This window comes from Telmatherina bonti (genome assembly GCF_933228915.1).
Source record: "Telmatherina bonti genome assembly, chromosome: 4".
In the NCBI taxonomy this organism is placed as follows: domain Eukaryota; kingdom Metazoa; phylum Chordata; class Actinopteri; order Atheriniformes; family Telmatherinidae; genus Telmatherina; species Telmatherina bonti.
Genome location: NC_136622.1, coordinates 35,030,420 through 35,058,007, shown reverse-complemented (window position 1 = coordinate 35,058,007; position 27,588 = coordinate 35,030,420). Strand labels below are relative to the sequence as shown.

The 27,588-nt window shown below is 40.0% G+C and overlaps 1 protein-coding gene and 1 long non-coding RNA gene across 2 annotated transcripts in view; both read right to left on the bottom strand.

Annotated features, from left to right (window-relative positions):
- Nucleotides 1-7,404, bottom strand: part of LOC306755525 (rho guanine nucleotide exchange factor 10-like protein) — a 28,004-nt gene extending 20,600 nt beyond the window's left edge. Inside the window, exons 1-5 of the mRNA XM_079239937.1 lie at nt 7,285-7,404; nt 3,589-3,693; nt 3,407-3,515; nt 1,680-1,783; nt 37-114 (exon numbers count right to left, since the gene is read on the bottom strand). Coding sequence (XP_079096063.1) covers nt 37-114; nt 1,680-1,783; nt 3,407-3,503 — 279 coding nt within the window. The 5' untranslated portion in view covers nt 3,504-3,515; nt 3,589-3,693; nt 7,285-7,404. The remainder of the gene's footprint in view (nt 1-36; nt 115-1,679; nt 1,784-3,406; nt 3,516-3,588; nt 3,694-7,284) is intronic.
- Nucleotides 7,405-17,001: 9,597 nt separating this feature from the next.
- LOC306755500 lies at nt 17,002-23,806 on the bottom strand. Its single transcript, XR_013771296.1, has 3 exons — nt 23,702-23,806; nt 20,316-20,383; nt 17,002-17,116 (listed from the first exon to the last, which is right to left on the bottom strand). It is a non-coding gene; the product is annotated as an uncharacterized lncRNA (long non-coding RNA).
- Nucleotides 23,807-27,588: the final 3,782 nt, after the last annotated feature.

Sequence of the window (27,588 nt, the reverse complement as noted above, 5' to 3'; positions counted from 1 at the left end):
CCTCATTTTTAGTGACACAACCGAGGCGTCACTCACCTGCAGGATCCTTCTGAGCGATTCCAAGTAGCTGATTTCACTTTGCACGATGGAGCTGAGGATGAGGCGTCGGACAACCTGAGTGACAAGCATCGCATCCATTTAACCGCAGGATAAACACATTTATGACATTTATTATAGACACATTTATTTAAACATGTTTATGACCGGTTAAACCAATGAACTGTTTTGGTGATAAAAATGATATTTAATTCTTGCAAACTGCAACAGGAGCTTTCTCCTCCACCATTAGCAACCCTGTTCCTGCAACGGGTTCCTGTTTTCAGGAAAACCTCGACCACAGACCGCTTTCAGGCAACTGGCCTGAAAAACTCTGGTCAAGTCTTCACAAACATTAAACACATTTAATTTATGTTCCCCAAGAAATAAATCACCTCCATCCTTAAGAAAAATACAATCTGTCCTCGTAAAAACTCTTCACAACCACGACAGACATCGCCTCCATGTAGACAGTATTAAAGATAAAAGTAACGACAATTCAGGTGATCTAAAAGGTGTCAAAATAGTGGAAGTAAAGAAAAATGAGCCCCTGGGTGGTCCTGATCGACGCGCGTCTGACTTGGAAGCACGCGAAGGAAGGGTTTGACAACAGAATATGGTTGTGCAGCTGCAGCGACAGATGCTGCAGGTGAAAAAGTCTATACACACACACACACACACACACACACACACACACACACAAAAAAGACAGCAGAGTGACCCTGATCATGACTGAACCAACCAGACAGGAAGGTAAAAACAGCTGTCAGACTGTTAAATGCACGTCGGGATCGACTTAATCAGACCTTAAAAATGTCACTTTTTAAGTTGCTGCACTTTATGTGAGCAAATCTGTGTTGTTTCCACATTTTTATGCCACTTGTCATTTATTATTACTTATGTTTGTATTTATTCAGTGTTTACCAGAGAACCACGTGTCATCCCCTTCTGTTTGTGTTCATGTTGTGTGAATTTTGATGTTGATTAAAAGTTTACCACGTTTTACATAAAAAAGCACATTTTCCTCAAAAAAAATATTAGAAAAATAAAACAATTAAAATTGATTTGACCCTTAAAAATATGTGAAAAAAAATCACATGTTTAAAATGTATGACTTTATTTAACAAAAAAATACATAAATAAACCAAATATCTGTCATATTTTTAATGTTTATTTCCATGTCATGTCATCATTTTTGTAGTGCAAATGGTGCCTCAGTTATTTTCAACCATGAAACAAAATAAAAGATCTTTAAATACGCATCAAATATGATACACGCGGCATTCATGAGGTAGAAGTCAGAGGGGTCTCTAATGAACCCGGATTCAGAACTGAACTGGTTAATCTGGAAAAGAAATTAGTTTATGTTTATAGTTTATAATTTGGACAGAGATATGAAACGGATTAAGATGTTTAAGTCCATTTGTTTAGTAAAAAAAGAGTTTTGAGTTTGATCTTAAGTTAGTTTTCGTTGTTTCGTCTGATTAAGCTAAAGTTTGTGGTGGAGGCCTGTAGCTAAAACACTGCGCTGGGGAAGGGTTAGGGGTGGATGTGCCTCGGTTTGAAGCACTGACTGAACCTCAGTCAGATTGGTGAAAAAAATCAGAGCTCATCAGTGCAATGGTCGCTGACGCGATACACACCTGCTGACTGCTGAGCCCCTCCGGCATCGGGCAGAGCTTGGCTGGAGGGTGCTTCAGCTCACACACTGACACGTCCATGTAACCTGTATCATCCTTCCCGTCGCCTGTCACAGAAAACACAAAGACCTTACTGATGGAGAAAGACACAGAAAAACATTTCAAAATGTACAAAAATATCTAACAAGTTGGATTTATGACAAAAATAAAAGTTGTTTCCTTAAAGAACTAAAAAATTTTTTATAAACTTCTAATCTAATATAATTTAACTCCTTCATGCGTTAATTAATAAAAAAAAACAAAACAATGCAACATTATTTTAAATACAGTATTTTACCTCTACAGACATATGGACTGATACTTTTTTGTTCATTAGTGATATTTAGAATTTATCATGATTTATTATTTATTTTAATATATTCTATAAAATGTTTATAAAATATTGTATAATAATAATAATTATAATATGTAAATCGTCAATAAAATATAGCTGTATCATTTTCTTTTTCTATTTATCACAGAGGCAAACTTGCATAATTACATTATGTTTAATTGTATCATATATTTATTTATTCTCCAGTGAATGGAAACGTGTTGCATGACTCAGTGGTTTATTTACAAAAATACCCTCCTCATTCATGAATATGCAGGAAAAAGCTTGTAAATAGGTGTCTACTACAGGACCACCATATATGAAAGGGTTAAACATTAAGAGGACAGATAGAATTTAGATTACATCTATACATCTAAATACATCTAATACATCTAAATAGATCTATTTAGATCTATATGCAGGCGGATTTTATGGTCTGCCTGAGCATAAAAATAAAGTCTTTCATAATGATGTTTATATTTCAATCAAAAGTTTATTATTATGATTTATAATAAATAATAAAAGGTTTTAAAGACAGTTAAACATTATGATCATTATATTGATGGTTTGTAATGAACTTATTATTCTAATGATAATCATTATGGTGCTGGTCTCCCTGACCTCTATGAAAACATGAATAAAATGGATATAGAATTTAGATATAGCTCATGATAAATACAATTAGGATATGCATTTAGATTATAGATATACATAAAACAGATCTAATATAAATATAAATCCTAATTTACTGTAAGTACATGAGGTTGTGGAAGTTTATTTATCAGCGTTCAGTTTTTATGCTCCTTTATGTGGAAACTCCCAGAAAACTACAGATCTGCAGAAACTCTCAGCTGTTAAAATGTTGTAATCTTTCTGACTTTTTGTAATTTTAACAATAATTTCCCAACATCGACCAGTCCACTGAAACTACGCGGTAAATGGATTTTATTGATATGAGGTCTGAAAGCTGGTTTTTCCTCACATGAGGAACTGTGACCGATCACCAAGCTGACATGAGACAAAATTTTTTTTTCTAACTTTTCATTATTCCTGAATAAGTTAAGAAATATTCAACATAAGAGCCAAAAAAAGAGAAAATTAAATGAAACATGTGAAATGTTTTGACACGGACTGGACGTTATAGTTTAACATGCTTTTTACGTTTTTTAAATAATTTTTCAGAAAGTTGTTTAGTTGCATTCAGTGGCGCATGATTGCTCCTTATTGGTTGTTAGTAGAGGTTCAAGGCATCATGAAATCCTTCTCTTATTTATATTGATTCAACATTTTGCACTCCAGCATATTAATAACTAGATGAAACATTTTTACAGTGCGAGCAGTCTGCTTGACTCTGTACCTGAGGAGTCTTTACTCTGCAGGAAGGAGACTTTACGAAACATGGCTAACTTAGTTTTCTCTAAACCATCCTTGGTACCGTTCCTCGCTGCCTTCATCAGCTGCTGCACCTGGAAAACCAGAAAAAACAGTGAATACAAACCAAGATTTAGATGAGTCCCGATCCGCTTTGCTCTATCCTACCTTGGTATCGCAGCTTTGTTTGATGTGGGCAACATTTGGTGAGAGTCGCACTGCTAGCTCTCTCCTGGTGATGGCACAACGCTGTTTCAGACTGAGCACATCTATCTGCAGGGTTAACATAAAGTTAATGTAGGGTTAACATAGGGTTAACGTAGTGTTAACGTGGGGTTAACACAGGATTAACATAGGGTTAACATAGGGTTAGCATAGAATTACCGTAGGGTTAACATAGAGCTAATGGTGGGTTAACATAGGGTTAACATAGGTTTAACAGAGTTAACACAGGGTTAACATAGGGTTAACATAGGGTTAGCATAGAATTACCGTAGGGTTAACATAGAGCTAATGGTGGGTTAACGTAGGGTTAACAGAGTTAACACAGGGTTAACATAGGGTTAACGTAGAGTTAACGTATGGTTGACATATAGTTAACATAGGGTTAACATAGAGTTAATGTAAGGTTAACATACAATTAACAACACTTCCCAGTAAAACCAGTAGACTGGATGACTGGAGCAGTCTTTTAACAGCACTTCCCAGTAAAACCAGTAGACTGGATTACTGGAGCGGTCTTTTAACAGCACTTCCCAGTAAAACCAGTAGACTGGATTACTGGAGCGGTCTTTTAACAGCACTTCCCAGTAAAACCTGTAGACTGGATTACTGGAGCGGTCTTTTAACAGCACTTCCCAGTAAAACCAGTAGACTGGATTACTGGAGCGGTCTTTTAACAGCACTTCCCAGTAAAACCTGTAGACTGGATTACTGGAGCGGTCTTTTAACAGCACTTCCCAGTAAAACCAGTTAACTGGATGACTGGAGCGGTCTTTTAACAGGACTTCCTACAGACAGCATGAAACATCTGCAGCTCATCCAGATGTTGCTGCTGGAGCGTTAACTAGGACTAAGAGATCTGAACACACAACACCAGTTTTAACATCTTTACACTGGTTTGGTTTCCAGTTTATACTGGTTTCCATGGTTTCCAGTCAGCCACAGGATAGATTTTAAAACCCTACTGATGGTTTACAGAACCCCACTACGGTTTAGACCCAGAACACATCTGGGATACGTATAGAGGGGTGTAAAACTCCAGTCCTGGAGGACCGGTACCCGGGAGGTTTCTGTTGTTTCCCTGCTCCAACACAGCTGATCCAAATCAAATGGATCCAACAGCTTCTTGTCAACCTGTTTATCAATTTCTGTCAGGTGTGTTGGAGCATGGAGACTATAAAAACCTGCAGCATACTGGTCCTCCAGGACTGGAGTATGATACCTGTGGCATAGAGAAAAAAAAAAACAAGCGGAGCTACAAGATCCAAAGATTCAGGTCAACTAGTCCAGACCAGAGTCCAGGACTGGAGTCTGGACCAGAGTCTGGACCGGAGTCTGGACCGGAGTCCAGGACAGGAGTCCAGACCGCATCCCAGACCAGAGTCCAGATCAGAGTCCAGACCTAGACCAGAGTCCAGACCATAGCCCAAACATAAGAATTAGGGCTGTGACAATGTGCTTTTGTCCCGATTAAATTCGATTCTGATATTTTGGGTGCCGATTCAATTTAAATTGCGATTCTCACAATTCTTCGATATTGCTGATTTTTGTAGATTAAAAACAAAAAAATGTAAAAAAACTTATTTTTACTCGTCATTTTTCTTGATTTCTATTAAGAAAAAACAACACAGTAGCCAGACCATCATTCTGCTGCTATAATCCCCAAGAAGACAAGTAAAAAGATCAATAAAAACAATAAAAATGACATACATTTTATAGTAGATTAATTTTTTTCAATTGCGAAAAAAAAATTGATTTTAAAATTGTGAACCAAAAAAATCCCGACTTCTGATTTTTCTATTTGATTGTTTTTCCAACCCTAATAAGAATACATGCGAACAAGCAGGATCTGCTGGATTGTTTGTGAAAAACTTAGCAGACAGAATTTTTGCTGGTTAAATAAAGAGAATAACAACTTGATGTAATTTTGATTTAAACCCAACTCTGGCCCTGCGATGGACTGGCGACCTGTCCAGGGTGTACCCCGCCTTTCGCCCGGAGACTGCCGGGATCGGCTCCAGCTCCCCCGCGACCTTTAATCGGACTAAGCGGTTCGGATAATGCATGACTTCACTCTGACTCCACAGGTCTGATTTTTATATCAGAAAGGTAGAAGTTATCTTAGACTTCTAGAAGATTTTAAAAAGCTCAAGTACCTGTGTATGAGCTCCAGCTCTGTTTAAATGACGCGGCTGTTTCTATTATTATGGCCTGGAAAAGGGCTTAACTGTTGTTTCCTTGTAAATCCTAACTATCCACTCTGAATGTAGCCGTAGAAGACAGACCAGACACCTACCTCATATAATCATCGGATCTCATCTACATGGACACTTTCACTTTCAGAACGCCGTTTTAAAACCTAGCTGGCATGTCCAAACCACCAAGAGGCTCGATTCATCCTGAGACTCGTTAACGTTCTGACTTCTCCACATGAAGCCCACTTTCATTAACAACCGAGCTGAGCGGAGAGAGTTGAGCAGAACGAGTGACACATCGCGGCAGATGCAGAAGGCAGAAGTGCTGACAAGGCGAGCGACAGCCAGAAATAATTCACTTCCCTTTTTTCATCAAACCTGCTTTCAGTCAAACTGTACATTAACTCCAAAGTAGCAGCAGCTCGCCCCCGCCAAGGGGATTTTCTTTAGCTGCTTATTATTACCTCAAAGTAAAACTCACAAACTGATTGGGCTTTTTTGAGTTTATCGACACGTCAGAGTTATTTTAGGTGATGAACCAACAGATCTGCTGCCAACTTGCAGTTCCTCTCAGCTGTCCACAATGTTTCGCCATCTTTCAGTTCAGTCTTTTGGATTTGCGTGCTGCATTTGAGCTGTTTTGGTTCAGTCTCTATAAACACTGTAGTGTCTGTCTTAAACACTAAATGGCGCCTTATTTCCCATGTAATGCACATAATTATAACAAACCAAAAAAAAAGTTTTTTATTTAACAAACAGCTGTTAATGAAAAGTTTATTTCTAACCTCAGCTCATGCATTCATATCATTATTCTCACTGTGGTGGATATTTAGACACTAAAGTAAAAAAAACAAAAAACAGAAAGACTTAAAGAACTTGCATCTTTTACTCAGATTTACACGAAGTGCTGATGATGCACCAGACTGCATTTGTTGGGTGTACAGAGAACTGGTCAGTGCTTTTGCACACGCCATGCACTCTTTCTGTCCTTGATGAACGATTGTAAATGCTTATGAGTTCAGCCTGAACTTGGAAAAAAATAGCTGTAAGGGACACAGCCTTTCCCTTTTCAAAGAATGTCTGCCCCAAAATGCTTCTGTAAATCTGTAAATGCAGCTTCACAGGCTTCTGTTGAGGCAGCAGCAGCATCAGGGACTTGAAGGAGCCGAAGAATGTTGTGTTAAAAAAAGCTGGTTCTTTGCTGGATAACTTCTTTTCCAGTAATTTAGTGTTTTACTTCATGGCTATTACAACCTTTAAGTTATAAAATATGAAGAAATGAGAGAAAACAAACAGCTTCGTGACAGAGAAGTACTGAATCTGAGTCAGAAGTCAATGATCTGAAACCCTGCACGTGGACATCTTCATGCAATCCTCCTCAGAGAAACGTCCACCCAGACACTCTTCTGATCTAAAAGTTATTGGTGCTGAAAAGAAAAGGCTGTACCTTGTTACTGTGTCGAGATGGAGGCGCTGTCTCACTATCTGAAAGCTCCTCGTAACTCTCAAACTCATCAGAGCTCCAGCAATTGTTGTCATGGTGATCAGGTACCTGGATGTCCTCATAGATGTCCTCCACATCTACACATAGACAAATGAAAACATCCTTCTGAAAAGGTTTTATTTAACCAGGCAAAAAAACCCACAATACTTCTGTTGTTGTGTGTTTTGACCCTTTTGGGTCGTATAACTGCAGCAGGAAGCTGACAGGGAGATTTTAACTCAAAAATAATGTCCACGGTCCTTGCTGAGAAAACTACGATGGCGTAGCGGGGGTCTGCCATCTCTGAGTGCTTTTAGTGTTTTCATAGAAACATGGGAAATCATGCGACAAACTGGCTGTAAGGCATTGAAAGTGTTTGATTGATTGTTTAGGAATGAAGTTTACTGAATAATTTAAGCACAAAAGAATATAAATCTGTATTTATTCACAGCGTTTTTGGGAGAAGACTTGCTCGTCTTCTAACGACTTGAGAAGGTTGAGGAAAAATCTCCTACTTCGGGGTTTAGTTTAGTTTATTTAGGATCCCCATTAGCCGTAGCAAGCTACAGCTATTCTTCCTGGGGTCCGGCACAATTATAACATCAAAAACATTAACTTGCAAAAAGTTTCACTGTACATCAACATTTCAGTTCAATCCTGGAATACAAGGCACTTACATCTTCAAAATCATCTCTGTACATCCATTTTTACATAAATACATGCATGTCATCTCCATTCATGTTACATCCCATCATGTAAACTATTCATTCACAAAAATACGCTTACTTATAATTGGAAATCAATAATCTATAATACAAATCTTCTAGTACACCTCTATTCACATTAGTTAGTTTACTCTATCACACATACATTTGTATTTATTATAATTTTATCACCAAACCCTTATAATTATGATTTATATAGATATCTGTACTTTTGAAAAATAGTCTTTTTAATAATATTTTAAAGTTTTTAAGGTCAGTGGTTAATTTAATGTTCTTCGGTAGAGAATTCCATGTTTTCATGCCTCTATACAGAACTGTTCTTCTTATGGCATCTGATTTTGCTTTAGGCAAGCTAAAATTTCCATCTTTTGCATGACTTGTGGTATATTAATGATTTCCAGCACTAAAAGTAAGGTTATTACAGCACAACAACAGAGTCCCGTTAGGGCCTGAGAGGGTAAAACAGTCCCTGCTGACCTACAGGGGTTCAAACTGGATCTCCGTTGGTCTTTTCAGGTCATACCTGTGTACTAAGTTTTATATTGTACAAACGACGAAGCTCAGAGACTTACTGTACAATGGCGGCGGTAGATTCTCAGCGGGAACGTCGTCGTAGAGGACTTCTGTGTTTCTGAGGTTGTTTTCTGGGACACATGGGACTGAATCCTGGTAGGCTGGCCTATCTGCAGCAGCGGAGATGTGCTGCTCAGTCTGCAGACTAACTGAGGGTACGTCGGCATCCTGCTGTGGGCTACACCCACTTAACGCATAGATGGAGGTGCACAGATCACCTTTAGGCATTAAAGAGGACTTCCCTACAAAACATTAAAAAAAAACATGTTTGCAGCTGAATTACAGCAGGGTTTGCAGCAACACTTAATACAATTTCCAGGTTTTTTTTTTTTTACATCTCACTGGAAACAGCTTGCAGAAATCCTGTTTGTACTGATGTTCATCCCAGTTTGTGTCTGGAAACACTGGTTAGTGCTACAGAGCATTCACAGTCACCAACTGTTGTTTAAAATCAACATGTTTAGACATAGGCTTGCAGGAAAATGAGACAAATGCTGTGATCTGTAGTTGTGGAGATAAACTGTTCCACTCAGACTGGAACTGGACAAACTGGAAGCTATTTGGGGAGGATGGTTATGATCTGTGAAACAACTAAGAAATGAGTTGGTATGGGATCGGTACCAGTAACCTGCAGACAGCGGGATTTGATATTTGAAGGTGGAAGATGTGCTATTCTTACCTGATCTGCTAATGGTTTATTTGCCTCTATGGGAAGTAAGAAGATGGATATACACCTTGTTTAAAGCTAAACTGTTATTAATGTTTCTTTCTGTGATTAGTTTTATTTTATCTTTAAGGGTACTTTGTGTTCAAAATACTTATGAACAATCAAAGATTGATGACATTATTTACAGAGATATCATCTTGTTATTGTCTATATTTTTGTTTGTCAAACACAATGTACCTTTTTTATGTTTAAAAAACTTCAATAAATAAAAAAAAGAAGATAAACAGTTTCTGTGCATCGTAGTCCTTTAAAGAAATTCACTTTACACACACTAAGCTGGAAAGAAACATGTCTCATTAGATTCCCTTAATCTGAGGCAATAATGTGAACCTTAGGTTCACTCTGGATGTGGAAAACTAAACCAGTTCTTTGTTGGACCAGTTTAGAACTGCACATGGTGATGGTCCTGAAGCAGCACTTTTCCGCTTTGGTGGGGAAAAACCCCTTAAATGCTGAGGGAATGTGCACCACGATGGGAGCGGGATGATTCTGGCAGTGGCGGATTTAAGAGATTTGGGGTCTCAGGCAAAGGCAGACCCTATGGTAAATATTGCACTTTCTACTCCACTACTGTATATCATTTGTGTTGCTAACAAACAGGCAGTGTAAAAGTCTCTTTGCTGGCTGAAAGGACCGTGTATAATGAGAGAGGGGTTGCTTCACTCGACAGTACGAACTGATCATTTGTTGTGACAAGTCATTCTTTAAGTTACAGATCAACTCACTGACCGCATCACACACAGATCACATTAGGTATTAGTGCGCGGCCCTGAATACCTGGAGAGGGGGCCCCGAGACACATAATATAATAATCATTCTGCTAACAGTTCAGCGAATGCATTTTAATCAAAAACATAATTTTTGTTCTTAATAAGTAACTAGGTAATACATAACCATAAGCGTGTGACTAGTTTTATGGGGCCCTAAAAAACTGGGGGCCCTAGGCAACCACCTAGTTTTGCCTCATGGTAAGTCCGCCCCTGTATTCTGGTAAACATTAACATCTTGTAAAACAAATGTATGAATATGTGTCAGTCTGTCCCAACCCCATCAACACCCATGCTGGGTCATATAAATGCAAATTTGGCAGGGGAATGCGTGTCGTCTCGTCCGGAAAATACAAATATGGGCAAAGAGGTGGAGCTGAGAGGGGGGCTGTGGGCGTCATGGTGGATGACTGACATCGAGCAAACTCCAAACTTTCTGTAGCTAAGAGCTAACCCGGAGATAACAGGAGCTAACCAGCTAACGGAGGTAAGCGGGCTAAAGCTAAGTCACGTTGTTAACCGGCTAAAAACCGCGGTTGTTCTACGTTCTTCTGACTTGAAGCGGGAGGTCGGGTACCTGTCAATCAAAAGGACACGCCCCAAAATATGCCAAATTTCAAGATTACTTTTAAATGGGCGAGTTAGAAAAAAATTCACTCCCCCCACAGTTGTCATGAAGGTACACCTGACATATTAAACCTAAATTGGATTTTTGAACCAGGCTGTAAACATGTTTATTTCTGCTGTGAAGTTGGTCTTTTTAACATGGGAGTCTATGGGGATTCTCTCTGTTTTGCAGCCCCTAGTGGATGAAGGGGGAACTGCAGTTTTATGCACTTCCGCATAGACTTCACTTTTAACCGCCGGAGCCTCCGCCCATCTTTCATATACGGTCTATGTGTGCAATACAGGCAAAGGTGAAGTACTGCAAGGAAGACGCTGCGTCAAATCATTTAATACCACTGATTTGATGTAATCAGAAAAACCATCATTCAAAAGTTCAATGACAATGTCTGGAAGCTAACGGTGCTAATGGTAACTTTGATTTTCTACAGAATTTGATTATCTTAACCTTTAGAAAAAAGAGGTTAATAATAATATCCGATATTGGTATCAGTCAGAATTCTCATATCAGTGCGTCTATATAAAAATCCTTATAGCTTACAAGTTTTCCTTTAATTCAGCATGAATAAATATTATATTCATTTTAATGCTTAAGAGCTGCTGTCTTCAGGGAGGATCTTACAGCTGAACAATCTGCAGAGATGCTGCTTTAAATCATCATTTTATGCCATTATAATGTTTTTACTCTAATAATCATAATATTGCTTGATGAGGAAACAGAAATCAGTGCTTCTTTTGTTTTCTTTTTCTTTTCTAATGAATCTTTGCAGTATTGTTTTTAGGTAAAATAATCCAGGTTTACTCAATGTTATTATTTTAGAATCAAGTTCGCTCAAAGTGAGATCGATAGACAAACAGGGCTATTCTGTACTCAACACTTTACTAGCTTGAGGGGAGAACACTCAGTTAAATTCATGCCAGAAGCTACTGAAGAACAGGTTTAACACATTATTATGACTTGTCTAGACTGGTATAAACACATTCAGCTCTATACAAACACAGCGCTGGATCCTTCAGTTGTGTCACAAGCACTGCATGTCTATGCTAAAAGCAGAAATTGCTGTATATCGATCAGACGGCAGGAGAACGTTCAGGTACACACAGCCCAGAGCTACTTAGCTACTGGTGATGCTAGCAGCTGCAGGGTCAAACTGGCTAAAGGTCACTGGAAGCGGGGAATGATCACTGCATAGTTTTTGCAGTAGGTTGGGAATTCAAAGAAACAGACGGAAACGTGCTGAAATGCAGCAGCTGTTCTTTGCTACAAGCTAACACGAACACAGCTAACACCTGAGGAAGGTTATGTACCTTTGTTCAATTTCTGAGTGAGCTCTGAAACCACGCTGAGCCACTCCTTGGCTTTATGGGATGTCTGCACTGTCCAAGTGGAAGCAAACAAAAAGACATTTTCACTTTGGTGAGCACGTGGACAGAAGCTAGCTCTGCTACAGACCTGGATGGGAGTTAGGGTTGCCACCTTTCATTAATTAAAATAAGGGGGGCGGGGGGGTTTTGTATTGTAAATTAGGCAACATAAAGCTGTGATGTATCTCTACTAACATGAGGAAAATACTTTATACAATAAAGTGCCATATGCACAATACTTAGCTATTGTGTAATTAATTAACCTTAAAGAAGATTTCTGTGTGTTGAGTGTGCAACATTGAACTTTACGTAAAATAACACCTGTGTCACTTCACCTGCATGCGGTAAGAGGGGAGGAGTGGGATGACCCATTCATATAATCTATACCGTGGTCACTGATAGTTAGACAAGTTTAATTACTGTCTTATCATTCAGTTATGGGCGTTACCATAGCAACTGGTTAATCAGATGGTTCAGAGCAGCTGACTTTTGACAGGTGAATGAAAGAAACGCTACTTGTCAATAGTTGTTTGGCATAAAAACTATAGAGGCCAAAATAAAATAGTTCCCATAGCTTACTTTAGCATATTTAGCAAGTTTTGTAATAAAAAAAAAGAAAAGAAAAGAAAAAAAGAGACAGAAATAAATGTCATAAAATGTTTACAGTGTGGGATCATGGTAATGACGACGCCATGCCCCGCGTCGTGGCGTGAAATGCCGCTCCTCGTTGTTTAATCTGCCTGCTTCCTGACTTGAAGGGAAGTCAAGTCATTACAGTTTAACAACACTAATAAAAGGCTAATTAATCCAAAGATCACTTACTAAAGATTCCTTAAAAACTGACTTAAAAACATAAAGCTCTAAACATTTTAAAGTAGGAAATGCATGTACAAATAAACATTTCCCTATAACTAGGTTATATATGTATTTTGCGTGTATTTATTAACTTTTCATCCATTGAAAATACGTTTTTAATGGGTATATGTAGTATTTATATTGGCTAATATAATTATAATTATATGCCTAGTATATAAATAAATTATCCTGTCCACCGTGCGTGACTGAACAGTCGCTGACACGTTGTACAATTTGACTTATAAACATCTTCACTGACGCTGCAGCCGCATCTCTTCACGCCTGCTTTACACGCGCTTTGTATTTTCAGCAGGCAGAGAACCAGGTAGGCTACAGGAGACATGTTTAAAAGGCGCGGGTCTTCTGAGGAGCGTGCATGAGTCATGTCTGTCTCTAGGCAACCATGACTGTCCAACACGCATGCAGAGGTGCAGAGGGGAGGAGGCTGCACCTGCGCAGATTCTGCATGAAAAGACTTTTTAGCTGACTGCTGTGTTTTATTTAGTTAATTATTTTTAGATTGAGTGTTGATGTGTGTGACCGACATGTGTAGGCTTTTGGAAAGTTATGAAAATACAGAACAAAGATCGTCCCGCAACGTTTGTCTGTCAATTAAAGGACGATTCCGTATTTTACAGGACAGGTGGCAACCCTAATGGGAGTACCACATGAAACATGTCACATGTATTCTTACCTTCATAAATGCTGCAAGTTTTCCAGAAACCCTCAGTGTCAGCAGTCACTCCCAGATCAGAGGAGGTGGAGCGTCTGAAACGAGCATTTTAATCCAAAGGTTATTCAAAGAACTTTTCTTTTTTATATCTTTATTATGCCCACAGGTGCCGTCAGCTGACAGAAATAGCTTCTTCTGAACACTTGAATTTGTTAGTAAGAGGTTGTTGTTCAACCTCTTTATGATGAACTTCACTGAATCAAACTTCTAAACAGAGCAAAGTGGGAGATTTGGGGGACAAAAATACTGAAAGGGTTCAATGTACCATGTAACACGAGGTATTTATGGATACATAAGGTGACAATGCTTGACTTTTACTTCTTTATAACTTGGCTACTGTTATAATTTCTACCTGACAAGCTAATCAGTTAAAAATTAACCAGAAAGTGCAGCTGCTTTAGAAACTTCAGTGTGGTAAACTTCTGCATGTTTGAAGAGAAATGGGTCAAACAGACAATCTGAACCCTGAGATGTGGGGTTTCGTCATTTTTAGCTTTCAGCCTAAATACCTGAAGTTTAACTACAAACAGAAGACACTATAAGACCACCAATAACAACCTCTTGCTGGTTTGGTCTCTTTAGTATTGTATGGTTTTAAACTTACCATACCATACCACACAGTACAACACCACACCCATACCATACCATACCATACCATACCATACCATACCATACCATACAGTACAACACCGCACCCATACCATACCATACCATACCATACCATACCATACCATACCATACCATACCATACCATACCATACCATACAGTACAACACCACACCCATACCATACCATACCATACCATACCATACCATACCATACAACACTGCACCCATACCATACCATACCATACCATACCATACCATACAGTACAACACCGCACCCATACCATACCATACCATACCATACCATACCATACCATACCATACCATACAGTACAACACCGCACCCATACCATACCATACCATACCATACCATACCATACCATACCATACAGTACAACACCACACCCATACCATACCATACCATACCATACCATACCATACCATACCATACCATACAGTACAACACCGCACCCATACCATACCATACCATACCATACCATACCATACCATACCATACAGTACAACACCGCACCCATACCATACCATACCATACCATACCATACCATACCATACCATACCATACCATACCATACCATACAGTACAACACCGCACCCATACCATACCATACCATACCATACCATACCATACCATACCATACCATACCATACCATACCATACAACACCACACCCATACCATACCATACCATACCATACCATACCATACCATACAACACCACACCCATACCATACCATACCATACCATACCATACCATACCATACCATACCATACCATACCATACAGTACAACACCGCACCCATACCATACCATACCATACCATACCATACCATACCATACCATACCATACAGTACAACACCGCACCCATACCATACCATACCATACCATACCACACAGTACAACACCATAGGTCTGGGCGATATATCGAATATACTCGAGATATCGTGGCTAGTCCTCCGCGATATAAAAAATGTCTATATTCGTCATATTCGAGTATCCTGTTGTCACGCTGTTGTTTTTAGCTGTGGGCGGGGTTTCCTCCCTCCTCCTCGACTCTGCACCGCTTAGCACAGAGAGTTAAAGCAAGCGCACCTAGTTACGTACATAACGTGAGCTACGTGCTACGTCATGAGAGGCAGCGTGGAGCCACTGTTGCCAACTTGGCGACTTTCTCGCTAAATCTGGTGACTTCTTTTGCGAAAAGCGACAAATCTAGCGACTTTTACTGGAGTTATTGGAGACTTTCCTGGTGTTTTGGCGACTGACTTTAAAGCGCATATTGTAAAGTTATTGCCAGAACGAGAGTCTCTCCCCGTCCTAAAGCACTCCGTCGCTCCGGCTGCAGCTGCAGCCAGTCAGAGGAGCAGAGAGGACACCTGCACGACTCCACCTACAGTCACAATGAACAGCCAAATCCACCACTGATCCCGCTCTGGAATACAGAGTGGGACGTAAATTACAAAGTTTTTCACGTCACGCAAAAATAATTAATTCTATTTGATAACATTCACAGTCTCTGTCACTTACTCACCTCATCCACTGTGTGTGTGACACAAGCATATTTATCTAGCTCGTCATGTCTCTAGAAAGTACAGAAAGCAGTGGGAATCAAACCCTGAATTAAAAACTGGCTGAAGCCGTTTATTGGAGACGATACGAGGGCATTCTGCCTGGATTATAAGACTGATTTCTACGCTAAACTCTGCGATTAAAAAAAAATACACGACAACTCAAAAACGTATCCATAAAGCAAAGCCTTATAATAGTTCATCATTTGAAAAGTCCCCCCTAGAGCACCTATTTTCATACCTTGCATTTATTACATCATGCAAAGTCACTTTATTTTGTTTTAAAATGACATGTTTCTGCCACTGCTTTAACTGTTCAATAAATACGGTTTTGATCAGTTTGCTTCGTTACAATTTCATCCTTTTGGCATAAATGTTTAAAATCAGCATATCTTAATGCAGAATGAACAATTATGTGTTAATGGAGACACAAAATCATCTTACTGATGTGATTGTAAGAACCAAAGCATTCATTCAAGGCTGAGGTAAATATCGAGATATATATCGTATATCGTGACATGCCATAAAAATATCGGGATATTACTAAAAGGTCATATCGCCCTCAGACACAACAAGCAACCATAGTCTGAGCTGATTCATCCTGCTTGTCTGAGGCCATCCAGCTGTTAAAGAGCTATTTGATGAATATAATTAAAATTGATGCTGAAACAAGCATATTTACAGCCTATTGAATGAATTTACTAGCTTTTGTTTCCACAACTGCTGGTTTTATGTAATAAAACCATTCTTGGCTCAATAATGAAACATTTTACTGCAGCTTGGTATTTTCAGCAGGGGTTATAGTGACCGAGCATGCCGACATAAAGCATGTATCCAAACTCCAAATGCAACTTTACTGTATGTACATTTACATTTAAATTTAATAAGCAGCAGACTTTGGCTACTTACCCCTCTGGTGATTCTCTGACCTCCATATCTGGTGAAAAAAATAAAGAAAAGATTATTCACAGCAATTCTGAAGCAAAATGAACAACGCAGGCTCTAAAATACCTGAAGCTTTTACAAACCAGTTGCATTCACCTGAGCAGCTTGTTCTGCTTGTTCCATTCAGGACGGCCGTTTTGTGGGGTGTTGCTGTCTTGGCATAAAGATTTGCCACTGCCGTGTCGGTGGTTTGGTCATTCCAAGGCTCAGATGAGATCACATTAGAGCTGAGGTCATCACTGTCATCAAACTCAAAGGGCTCCCCCTCCTCATCCTCATCAAAATCCACCTCTGTATGTTACAAACCAAAAGATGTTGGGAGAGAGGAAAGACAAACATGGAAATGTTTAGTTATTACAATTTAGATTAAAGAAGAACAGTGGTTTGTCTTAACTATTGATGGATCTTAACAATCTGGATACTAGGATCAATAACAGGAACAAATAGGGGATCTTTGGAATTTTTATTACCGTATGACAACAGATTAAAACATAAACATGCAAAAAACACCTCAATGTAGCCAAGACACTGTGAATTCATTACTAATGTGTCTGGAATCTGATAGTGGATCCATATGAAATGTTTGTAGGACTGGAACGTCGTCTGGAAATCACTACCAGGGAGGAATTTGCCGCCTAGTGGTTTGCACTCATTTATCCCTGTCCTGCACCAAAAAAAAACAAACACAAAAACTCATCAGATATTCTGAAAAAACAAAGATGGAAAAGACAACGGAGGATAGGTCCCACAGTTCTGTGCAGGGTGACGTCATTTCACACCCTCTATAGCTTACATCATGACTGCTAATACAGCGATACTATACTGTAGCTTTAGAAATTCCTGATTTATCACTGAGTGAAATACATAAAGTAGCAAATCCTGCAACTTAACAAACCTGCAACATGATGATGCCTGAAATGTCTGCAAAAACGAAAAGCAGGATTATTAAGATTAACACTATTATCCAGCCATTTACTGTCTGCTTAATCCAGTTTGAGAGTGGTGGGGGTGCTGGAGCCTGTCCCAGCGTCTGTCAAGCAAGGAGCAGGGGTGGACGCTGTGGCCCATCATGGAAACAGGGGGACACAGACCCCTACAGGTCAGTGTGAAATAAGCAGACGACCTGATGTTTATAGTTTCAGACGCTGGAATACCCCGATAAAAGTCTTTTCGATATTTAAAGGAAAATTAAATGGAAATTTTCCAACATTTACAGTTCAATGCGCTGATGATTTTGCTGCTAAAAGGCTCTGAATGCTTAAAGGGTAGCAGTGATTAGCTCTTTTTCCAAACACCTTCCCTGATCTGGATTCATCTCAGTCAATCTGGCCTAAACATCTAACCTGTAAGTGGGTTGACCAGACCGCAGAGATGCCAGACCACCCAGGTCATCCATGGCAAGACGTGCTAAACAGATGGTTGATGAGGACTTTACTAAGCAGAAACCTCTGAACCAGAGGATTAGTTGCTGCCTACCACAAACAAGGAGAACTGCTGGTCCGGGAGATTACACGTTCAACATATGGCTTTTAAACGCTAAGCCTTCACCTGTCAGTGGGAATTTAAAGCACTGCGTGTACACACACACTCAAACAACAACAATAAAGCAAAACAACAATAAAGCAACCCCCCAAGAAAGCCCCACATTCACTGTGAAGAAATTGGTTTTTAGGAGTGCAGGGTGAGTTTTGCAGCCTTATCTGACTCCAACCTGCCTGACAGTTAGATCTGTGTCAAGGTTGTCTCAGGCATCAACCTGCTGACCCTGCTTCTTCTTACACAGCAGAAGGTAAATAGGCCAGTAGGGTCTTTCCTCAGAGCAGCAGGGGATTAATGAGTCAGGCTTCACCTGAACACGATTCCCCCGTCTGCACCGACGGGGCTGCAGGCATGCAGAATATCCAGACACACTGCGGTGACTCTGCAGGAACAGCAGAAGGCAAGGTTCCAAACATCGACAGCTTAGAGGACCTTGAGGTTTTGCATCCATGGTGAACAAGCTGAGACTTGGTTTACTTTTCTCATACCTCATATGAGGGCGACCACAAAGCTTGCTTTAACGCTGCCACAACACCGTCTATGACTGAGGAGCTTTCTTAGATCTGATGAACATCTAGTTCCTGGTAGACACGCTCCATGGAAATTTGGTAGTGAGTGTTTCATAAGGGTTAGGGTATGGTTTGTCTTTCTCTGTGTATAAACTCCATTAAGTACACTTTGTGAGTACTGGGTCGGACATAGATTCAACAAGGTGTCAGAGATCTTGCTCATCCATGATGAGAATCTCCTGTTCCACCACATCTGAAAGGTTCTCCATTGGCGCTCAAACTGGGAGTCATGAGATAACTGCAAAATCTACACAGCCTACATTTATCAAATAAAATTGGGATTTTTTGCAGGGCTGTCCAAGTTAATGAAGTTAGCAGCTTCGTTTTTTAAAACATCAGAGCGTACACCAAAAAGTGAGTACATGTGTCACGACACTTTCTGATTAAATCTAAGGGGAAATTGTTCCCAAATTTATGTCCAGTAGTGTTAAGTTTTCTTAGTAGATGTGGGTTTAAAAAACTTGCAAACCACTCCTCTGTTGGATTCAGATCATGTGATTGTGGACGCCATTGGAGCTCACTGAACTCATTAGCCGTGTTTCCATGACCCTTAAAAACAGCTAAATTAAAAAAAAAAAAAACCCTTTCCACTACTGCTTAAAAGTTTTTACATGGCGTGGTGTTTCACATGCTCTGACATTAAAATATATTGCAAACCATAACCAGATGTGACGTAGGGGGTCACATGACCACTTCATTTAAAGTAAAGATGCTGAGGTGTTTATAGCAAATGTTTTTACAAACAATTAAAGAGAAAAGTATAACCACTACCTTTGATGGCAAACAACAGCGAATTCCTGTGAGTTTTACAATAAAAGAGAAAGGGAAGTGAGGGGGAGGGGCTTCCAAAAGCTGGAGAAATCCCCCACAACAAGTGGAAAATCCTGAAACAACGCTACGTGGCTAGCTGCCACAAGCTATATGCGTTAAGCACCATTCAGTGGAAAAACTAACTAACCACAGCTGTACTTTGTTGAAATTTTAGAAATATGGCTTTTATTTTGAAAAAACTGTAATGGAAACGCAGCTATTGTCATGCTGAAGAAAGCAGGTGGAGATGATGTGAGCTTTGTGACATGGTGCATCATCCTGCTGGAAGTTTCCATCAGAAGATGCTACACTGTGCTCAGAAAGGGATGGACATGGTCAGCAGCAGGACTCAGGTAGGCTGTGCTGGTTAAACCATGTCATGTTGGTAAGAAGAGATCCAAAGTGAGCTATTCCCCACACCATTCCATCACCAGCAGCTTTCCACCTAATTCTCACCCAACCATCTGAATGTGGAGCTGAAATAATCAATGGATTTGATATGTATAAATGTAGCATTAAAACAAGCATATCTAAATGATAACCAATGTCAATATGATTGCTGAATGACTTACCCAAGGGTTGACAGAGGATGGGTGCATGTGTTGAGGTCATAATGAACTCTTAATGTTCACATGGGCTCCTGTGGAGACACAGGTGGACTCATTAAACACACTCTGGTTCATCTGAGACACAATGAGCAGCTGATTCAAGCAAAAACTGTTTGATCTTAGACAAATAAAGCAATACTCAGACAGTAATGGAGTAGAAGGTGCTCACTCTTCAGTTCATTGTTAGTTTAACAATGGTGAAGGAGGGCAAACACTCGAGTGAAACTAGCTTCTACAAGTCAGATGGCATATATTAAAGAAAAGATGAGTATTGTTGCAGAATTCCAACATAACGGATAAATAAAACGACTCCAAATGAAGTCTGGAAACTTGAATCCTGATTCAGATGACACAGCAAAACTCATGCTTACCTAAATAAACACAAACACAGACACTAAAAACAGTTAGTTGTATTTTCCAGCGGTTCTGTAGAGGATTCCTTAACTTTGGAGTCATGTTACTTATAGACGCACGGATGCTGACTAACAGGTCTGGCAAGAGTCCCTGTGTCAAGCCTCTTTTTATCCGTATGGATGAGTGTTTTCAGCTGTTTTGCGCCAGAGGGAACAGGAGCGTGTTACATTCTCCAGCAAATCCAGACATGTTCTTTCCCAGACTATTCATTCAGCAGCGTTGCCACACGACACTCATTGCTTCTCAGAATTGAACACAATGTTAAAACTGACTTCTTTGAGCGGGAGTTATGCTATTAGCATAAAAGGATGAAAGACTCTGAGAAAAACACTTTCATGTGACAGAAAGAGATAAATAATTCATCCAGACACATGGTTAAAGACTTCATTCTGTGGACTATACTGGGAGTTTTGTAGTTAAATGGACAATAGGGAAGAGAGGAGGAGATTGGCACTCAGTTGGGACGGGAAAACAGCCTTTGGATTGTCCCAAGTGAGAGATCTACTGACTCCCACTGAGATGGCATCACTCCCTTAAAGACCACATTCCTACATGATGTTTAACTCAAAGCTGATGAAAACCTTTACAGGACACGAGATGGGTTTTTATTTAATGCCATTTATAGCTGGAAACCTGGAACAATGTGGGAAAAAACTGGTCTTGAATCCAGTCTGGATATTACAGCATCCATGTGGTCTATTTCTAAGGCTGTGCCACCAACCAGCCTGATGTGTTTTACCAGCATAAAGACCCATTTATGACTAGATTCAGAGTTCACGTCTGCGTTCCAACACAGGTTGGTAGCGGTAATACACTGCTATGAAGTGTTTACAACTGTCCAAAACATAGACTGTATATAAAAAGATGGACGTAGCCTTTGTGACGTCACCCGTAGGTTTCTGAAGAGCTGAATTGAAGCTCGGTGGGCGGTTCCTACCATCGCCATCTTGGTAGGGGCATGCGCGTCGTCTTGTCCGGAAAATACATATATGGGTAAAGAGGTGGAGCTGAGAAGGCGGCTGTGAGCGTCATGGTGGATGATTGACATCGAGCAAACTCCGAGCTTTCTGTAGCTAAGAGCTAACAGAGCTAACCCCGAGATAACAGGAGCTAACCAGCTAACGGAGTAAGTGGGCTAAAGCTAAGCCACATTGTTAACCGGCTAAAAACCGCGGTTGTTCTACGTTCTTCTTACTGGAAGAGTGCGGTTGGGTACCTGTCAATCAAAAGGACACGCCCCTAAATATGTCGAACTTTGAGATTAAATTACTTTTAAACGGGCGAGTTAGAAAATAATTCACTGCCCCCACAGTTGTCATGAAGGTAAACCTGACCTATTAAACCTAAAATGGATTTTTGAACCAGGCTGTAAACTTGTTTATTTCTGCTGTAAACATGTTTATTTCTGCTGTAAACATGTTTATTTCTGCTGTGAAGTTGGTCTTTATAATATGGGAGTCTATGGGGATTTGCTCTGTTTTGCAGGCCCTAGTGGATGAAGGGGGAACTGCAGTTTTATGCACTTCCGCCAAAGGCTCCGTCCATCTTTCTTATATGGTCTATGGTCCAAAAACACCACAAGGAGTAGAAACCACAAAGTTCTATCCTCAACTTCTGCATCTTCTTTGGGTAGCTTCTGTGCTGTCTTCGTCCTGTTCCTCTTCTTCTCTGGTTTGTTCGTCTCGCTAGTTGCGTGTCAGCTATACAACTCAACACTGCCCCTGCAGTTTCTGGTGGTAAAGCTCCTCTTTCCGCCTCCAGCCCCTATTTGCTCAACAAAGAAGACTAATACGCAGACGGAAGAACAGTTTCGTCCGTTTCTGCATGTAATCTGCTCATTTTTCAACCTCAGCTTTCGTCACTTTAAGCACCTTGAAAACGGCCCAAATAAACACGTGTAGCTGATGCAGAAGATGGATGAAACTATCCGTCCGTCTTGCATGAATGGACCTTTAGTGGTCCATTAAAGCTGGATTCCACCATTCATCTGTCCATATCTGCTGTTTAAAAACAAACAAACAAACAAAAGTAAACTGTTTCATTATTTGGTTGTTGATTTGGAGCTATGATGCTAACATTAGCTTCTAGCTAACACAAAGCTAAAGCTAGGAACTGTGGAAGTCTGTTTTGAACAGATGCAGAATCACATGAAGTAGCAGAGCTTGCAAGAAAAAGACAACCCCACATTTTCCTCCAACACTCAGTGTGTGTGTGTGTGTGTTTGTGTGTGTGTGTGTGTATATGCAAGTCGGGCAAGATCAGAGTTCAAGGTGGAAGGATGGTTTTGACCTTACAAACAGCCATTCATAAAAAATCCTCTCATTTCCCTTAATATGCCTCATTCAAAATTTCTAGAAGTGAGACTGCATTTAGATAAAAAAGGAGAACATTACATTATTTTCCCAAGAATTTTCTAGCATCTTGTTTCATGGCAGTGTTGCTCTGAAGCAGTCACGTGACCACCCACCTCATTTATATATAAAGAAAGAACAGAAAATAATGAATGAGTCTTTACAACAGGTGTCTCTCCATCAGGAAGAGCCTGCTGGGTTTTTCAGATTCAGTCTTGAACTTTCTGCTGTCCAGTCCATTTCACACCCCCTCTCTTCAACTCATCCCAGCTTCCCCAGTCCAAATGTTCACCAGTCACTGTGCAGCTCCAGTAAACAACAAGAACAGCTTCTTTGACAGTATGGATCATGTTTCCCCGTGTTTAAACATTCATTTTGGCCCTGCTGATTGTTTTTAAAAGGAAAATTATGTAAAAATGCAGTGAAACAGCAAATAAGTCGTTTCTTGCAAAGTTCTCAGAACCAGTAAATAAAAGGCGCGTTCTGTCTGTCTGTGGAAATGCTCATCTGTTCCGTGTCATTAATAACAATTCATGCGCGAAAAGAGCTCGAGCTGTGGAGCTGTCACCTGACGGAGCCACCCACCTGCTGCCAGACTGAGTGGGTCCGGCACGGTCCGGTTCCCGGTTCGGCTCGTGGTCCTGCGTCCCGTCCTGCCGTCTCAACAACAAGCCTCTGTCCAGGGATTTCCCGTCGAGGTTCCTTCTCTCCTCCCTCTCCGCTGCCTTTAACCCGTCTGACCCTTAATTCAGATCAGAAACCACAAACTGATCCCGGTCCTGGATCCGGACTCTTCCTGGTTTTCCCCTAAACAAGGACCAGCTGACGTCACCGTCATAACGTGGTTTATTTTAGATCAAACTGAAGCTGTATTTTAGTAATATTATGAATAAAACCAGATTTCTGCTGCGACAGTCTGACACATTCCCACAGAGGGCGCTGACACGCGTGGGAGTGTCACAGATCCTACACCTGCATTGTCCTATCTATCTATCTATCTATCTATCTATCTATCTATCTATCTATCTATCTATCTATCTATCTACAGTTGTGTTCATATGTCTTCATCCCCTTTCATTAAAGAAAAAGCTGAATTTACAACAGTCACTCAAATAACTGGAGACTTAAAAAAAGAACAATAACTAAAAATTTTCAAAAATATCATTTAGTAATATAATAAAACCGTTTTTTCATTTAATTGAGTTGAAGAAAGAAACAACAAACAAACAAACAAATGTGTCCTGGACAAATGAGAGACTTTTCTGTTGAACAGTGGGACAAAATACCTGTCAGCAGGTGCAGAAGTCTGACTGAGAGGAACAGAAAACACCTGACTGGTGCGGAAACATTAAAGGATTGTTCAACTAAATATTACTTTATGACTGATGTAATATGTTATAAATTATCTAATTTGTTTGCTATAAAAATATTTCTATTGAACCAGAATTAGAAAATAATGTAATGATTTTCATAAAAATTTTTTTATTTATTATTACTTTAGTCAATTTCAGCTTATTTTACAGGCAGCTGTTTTTTTTTCCTTCTTTAATAAAAGGGGATGAATAAATATGAGCACAACTGTATCTATCTATCTATCTATCTGTCTGTCTGTCTGTCTGTCTGTCTGTCTGTCTATGCATATACACGTGTATGTGCAAATATGCTTGCATGTATGTGTCTGTTTCTATTTATTTTGCGTTATTTATCTATTTTTGATCGGGATATCTATTAACTGAGTTCTGTTTATGGTATTTTTGCACCTCACTGTTTAAAGCTGCCGTAACACTGAAGTTTCCCAGCCTGGGATTAATAAAGTGGTCTATATCTGAATGCAATTATGAAAAAAAAAAAGAGTTTTGATACATGGAGTTCTTTCATTCAGTGAAATCTTCAGATCAGTAATTACCCAAAACCTCCACAAGAGGGAGCTCTTTGACAAGCTGTCCTCCAGAAAGTCGGTCTGTAAAGAGGAAAGGTCTTCAGTGGGAAAGGTCCCTGAAGGCACCGTAACTGCTGCACACCTGAGGCAGTTCCAGCTCAGTCTGATGACTTTGGAAACACCTGCTGCTGTGAAATATGTGACTTTCCACATTCTTTTTCATCATAGTCATTATATCAACATCATTTATGTATTCCAGAATCTTTGGCTTGATTCAGTTTTCTCTTCAGCTTTATTTCTATAACACCGATTCCCAACAACGTCATGTCAGACAAACCAGTTCAAGACAATTCATTAAAGAATAGCTTGACTTTGATTCAATCCCCCATCCTGAGCATGCACAGGGCGGCGGTGACAGTGAATCGACTATACAAACATTAAAAGGAAGGAAAACATCTGGCAGAACCCAAGTCAGGGAGGCTATCTGCCTCGACCAGTCTGGGTGGAGCAGGCAGGAAAGTAAAACCCACAGATGTTCTCGGTGCATCATAGGGCGTCCACCTGCTATCATTGCCCACGGTAGGATGACCGAGGAAAGGCTAACCTCCCCTAACTATGAGAATTATCCATATCTTAAAGGTAGCGTGTGTGTCTGCTTCCTGAAACCCATCTGGGAGCTGGTTCTAGAGAGGGGCCCGATAGTTCTGCCTCCCATTCTACTCTTAGAGACTCAGGGAACCACAGTAAACCTGGAACATGGGAGCAACATGCTGGGAAGTCCTGGGAACATGTGGAACTAGAAGATCTTGGCTGTACATTGGAGTTTTGTCATGGAGGGCTTGATGTGTGCTGAGAATCAGAAATTCTAATGATTCCTGCTCCTTCAGGTTGTTTCCATGGAAGAGAGGCGCATGTCCACGCAGGCTATCAGCTGTGATCGTATCAGCAGTTTTCCGCATTAGTCAGCCTAAGAATGTGTCGTTGATAAGAGAGCCTGTTAGTGATTAGGTCCACAGCGGTAAGAACATCTACAGGTTTAGGTTGTTAAAAAGGGCTTCTGTCTGCTCCGATCCACAGAGAACCAAACCCACGGGTCGGTTTGGCCTGGTTTACCTCAGCAGCTGTCTGCTTGGCCTCTTCGCTCATGTATGGCCAAAGTTTAATTGATCAGTGTGATTGCAGTAATGTGGCTGGACAGACGAGTGGGGCCGTCATGTTGTCCCTCTTCTCGCTGCCTGTCAGACCCACTTAAACAGGAGCTGATTGGTGAATCACAGCCAGATTTCCTGCATGAATCACCTCCTCTCTGTTAACCATCGATGTTTATGTGATCCAAAGCTGGAAGCAAAGTTTTCCACACCTGCTGATACAGTTCTGGATTATCCTGGAATCTCTCCCGGAAAGTTTTACTGGGTGAACATTAAGGTTTAAAATGACATTACTCACTTTTAAATGGGACGGATGGACTTGAAATGGCAGCACAACATCAATATCATATGTTTTAGGACAATTCCACATTAAATCTAATGGGAAGCTGTCCAAAAACTTGTGATACAAGGTGTATATGAATGAAAACCGTAACATCACATCTGGTTAACCTGGTTAAAGTATCATTTGACTGTATGTGTGTAGATTATTTACCATTTGTTTAAGATGTGACAACACATTTATTGACGCTGACGTATGGATTTAATAATAAACCATCCAGCAGCAACGACCCAAAACTGAAAAAATTGATCAAACACTGATGCAGTAATCATTTAAAATAAAACATGTGGGGTTGTTTACATTAGCTATGTTTATTTAAAAGGGCCTATTGAGCTCAAGAAAGAAATATTTTTTGATAAAAGTGATTAAATCAGCATGTGACATCTCACCTCCAACATCTGGATCACCTTGTCAACATTAGCCAACATGGCTAAATGGAGACATTACGACTTTTTGTTTAAACAGTGACTCATAGAACAGGCTAGCTTTATCGTAACGGACTTGTGATTTTGTCACATTATTAACTTCACAGAAGGAAATAAAACTTTAAACATGTTATATATTTAGACTAAAGGAGTTTCAGGCTAGAATGACCCACGACTGTGTTTATTCTTACTGTTTTCAGGAGGATAAAGAGGCTAACCGCGTTAGCTGCTCTTCCTGTTAGCAGCAAAACCTGCAAACATTACATTATGTAGCCTTTCAAACATGGATGCAATTTACAAAATGACAATATTTAACATGGATTTTACGCATCTAAACAGTCATGTTTAGATAAAAAGTGAGTGTTTATTTTATATCACATTGTATTGATTTGTAAGCAGCTATCTTTAATGGGAAAAGTCCAGTTTGGTGCATCTGCCCAGACTTTCTGAGTTTCTGACTTCAAAAAGCTTTTTGTTGTTTTTTTTGTCCCAGTGTGACCCTAACAGACCCCTCAGCTCATCTGGATCCAGTTTGTTATCAGCTCCCAGACTAAGAACGAGACACAGAAGCTGCATTCAGCTTCTATGCTCCACATGTCTGGAAGAAACTCCCAGAAAGCCTCAGATCCAGTTAAAGACCCTCCTTTTCTCGGCTGCATTTCACTCATTTTTATTTGAAG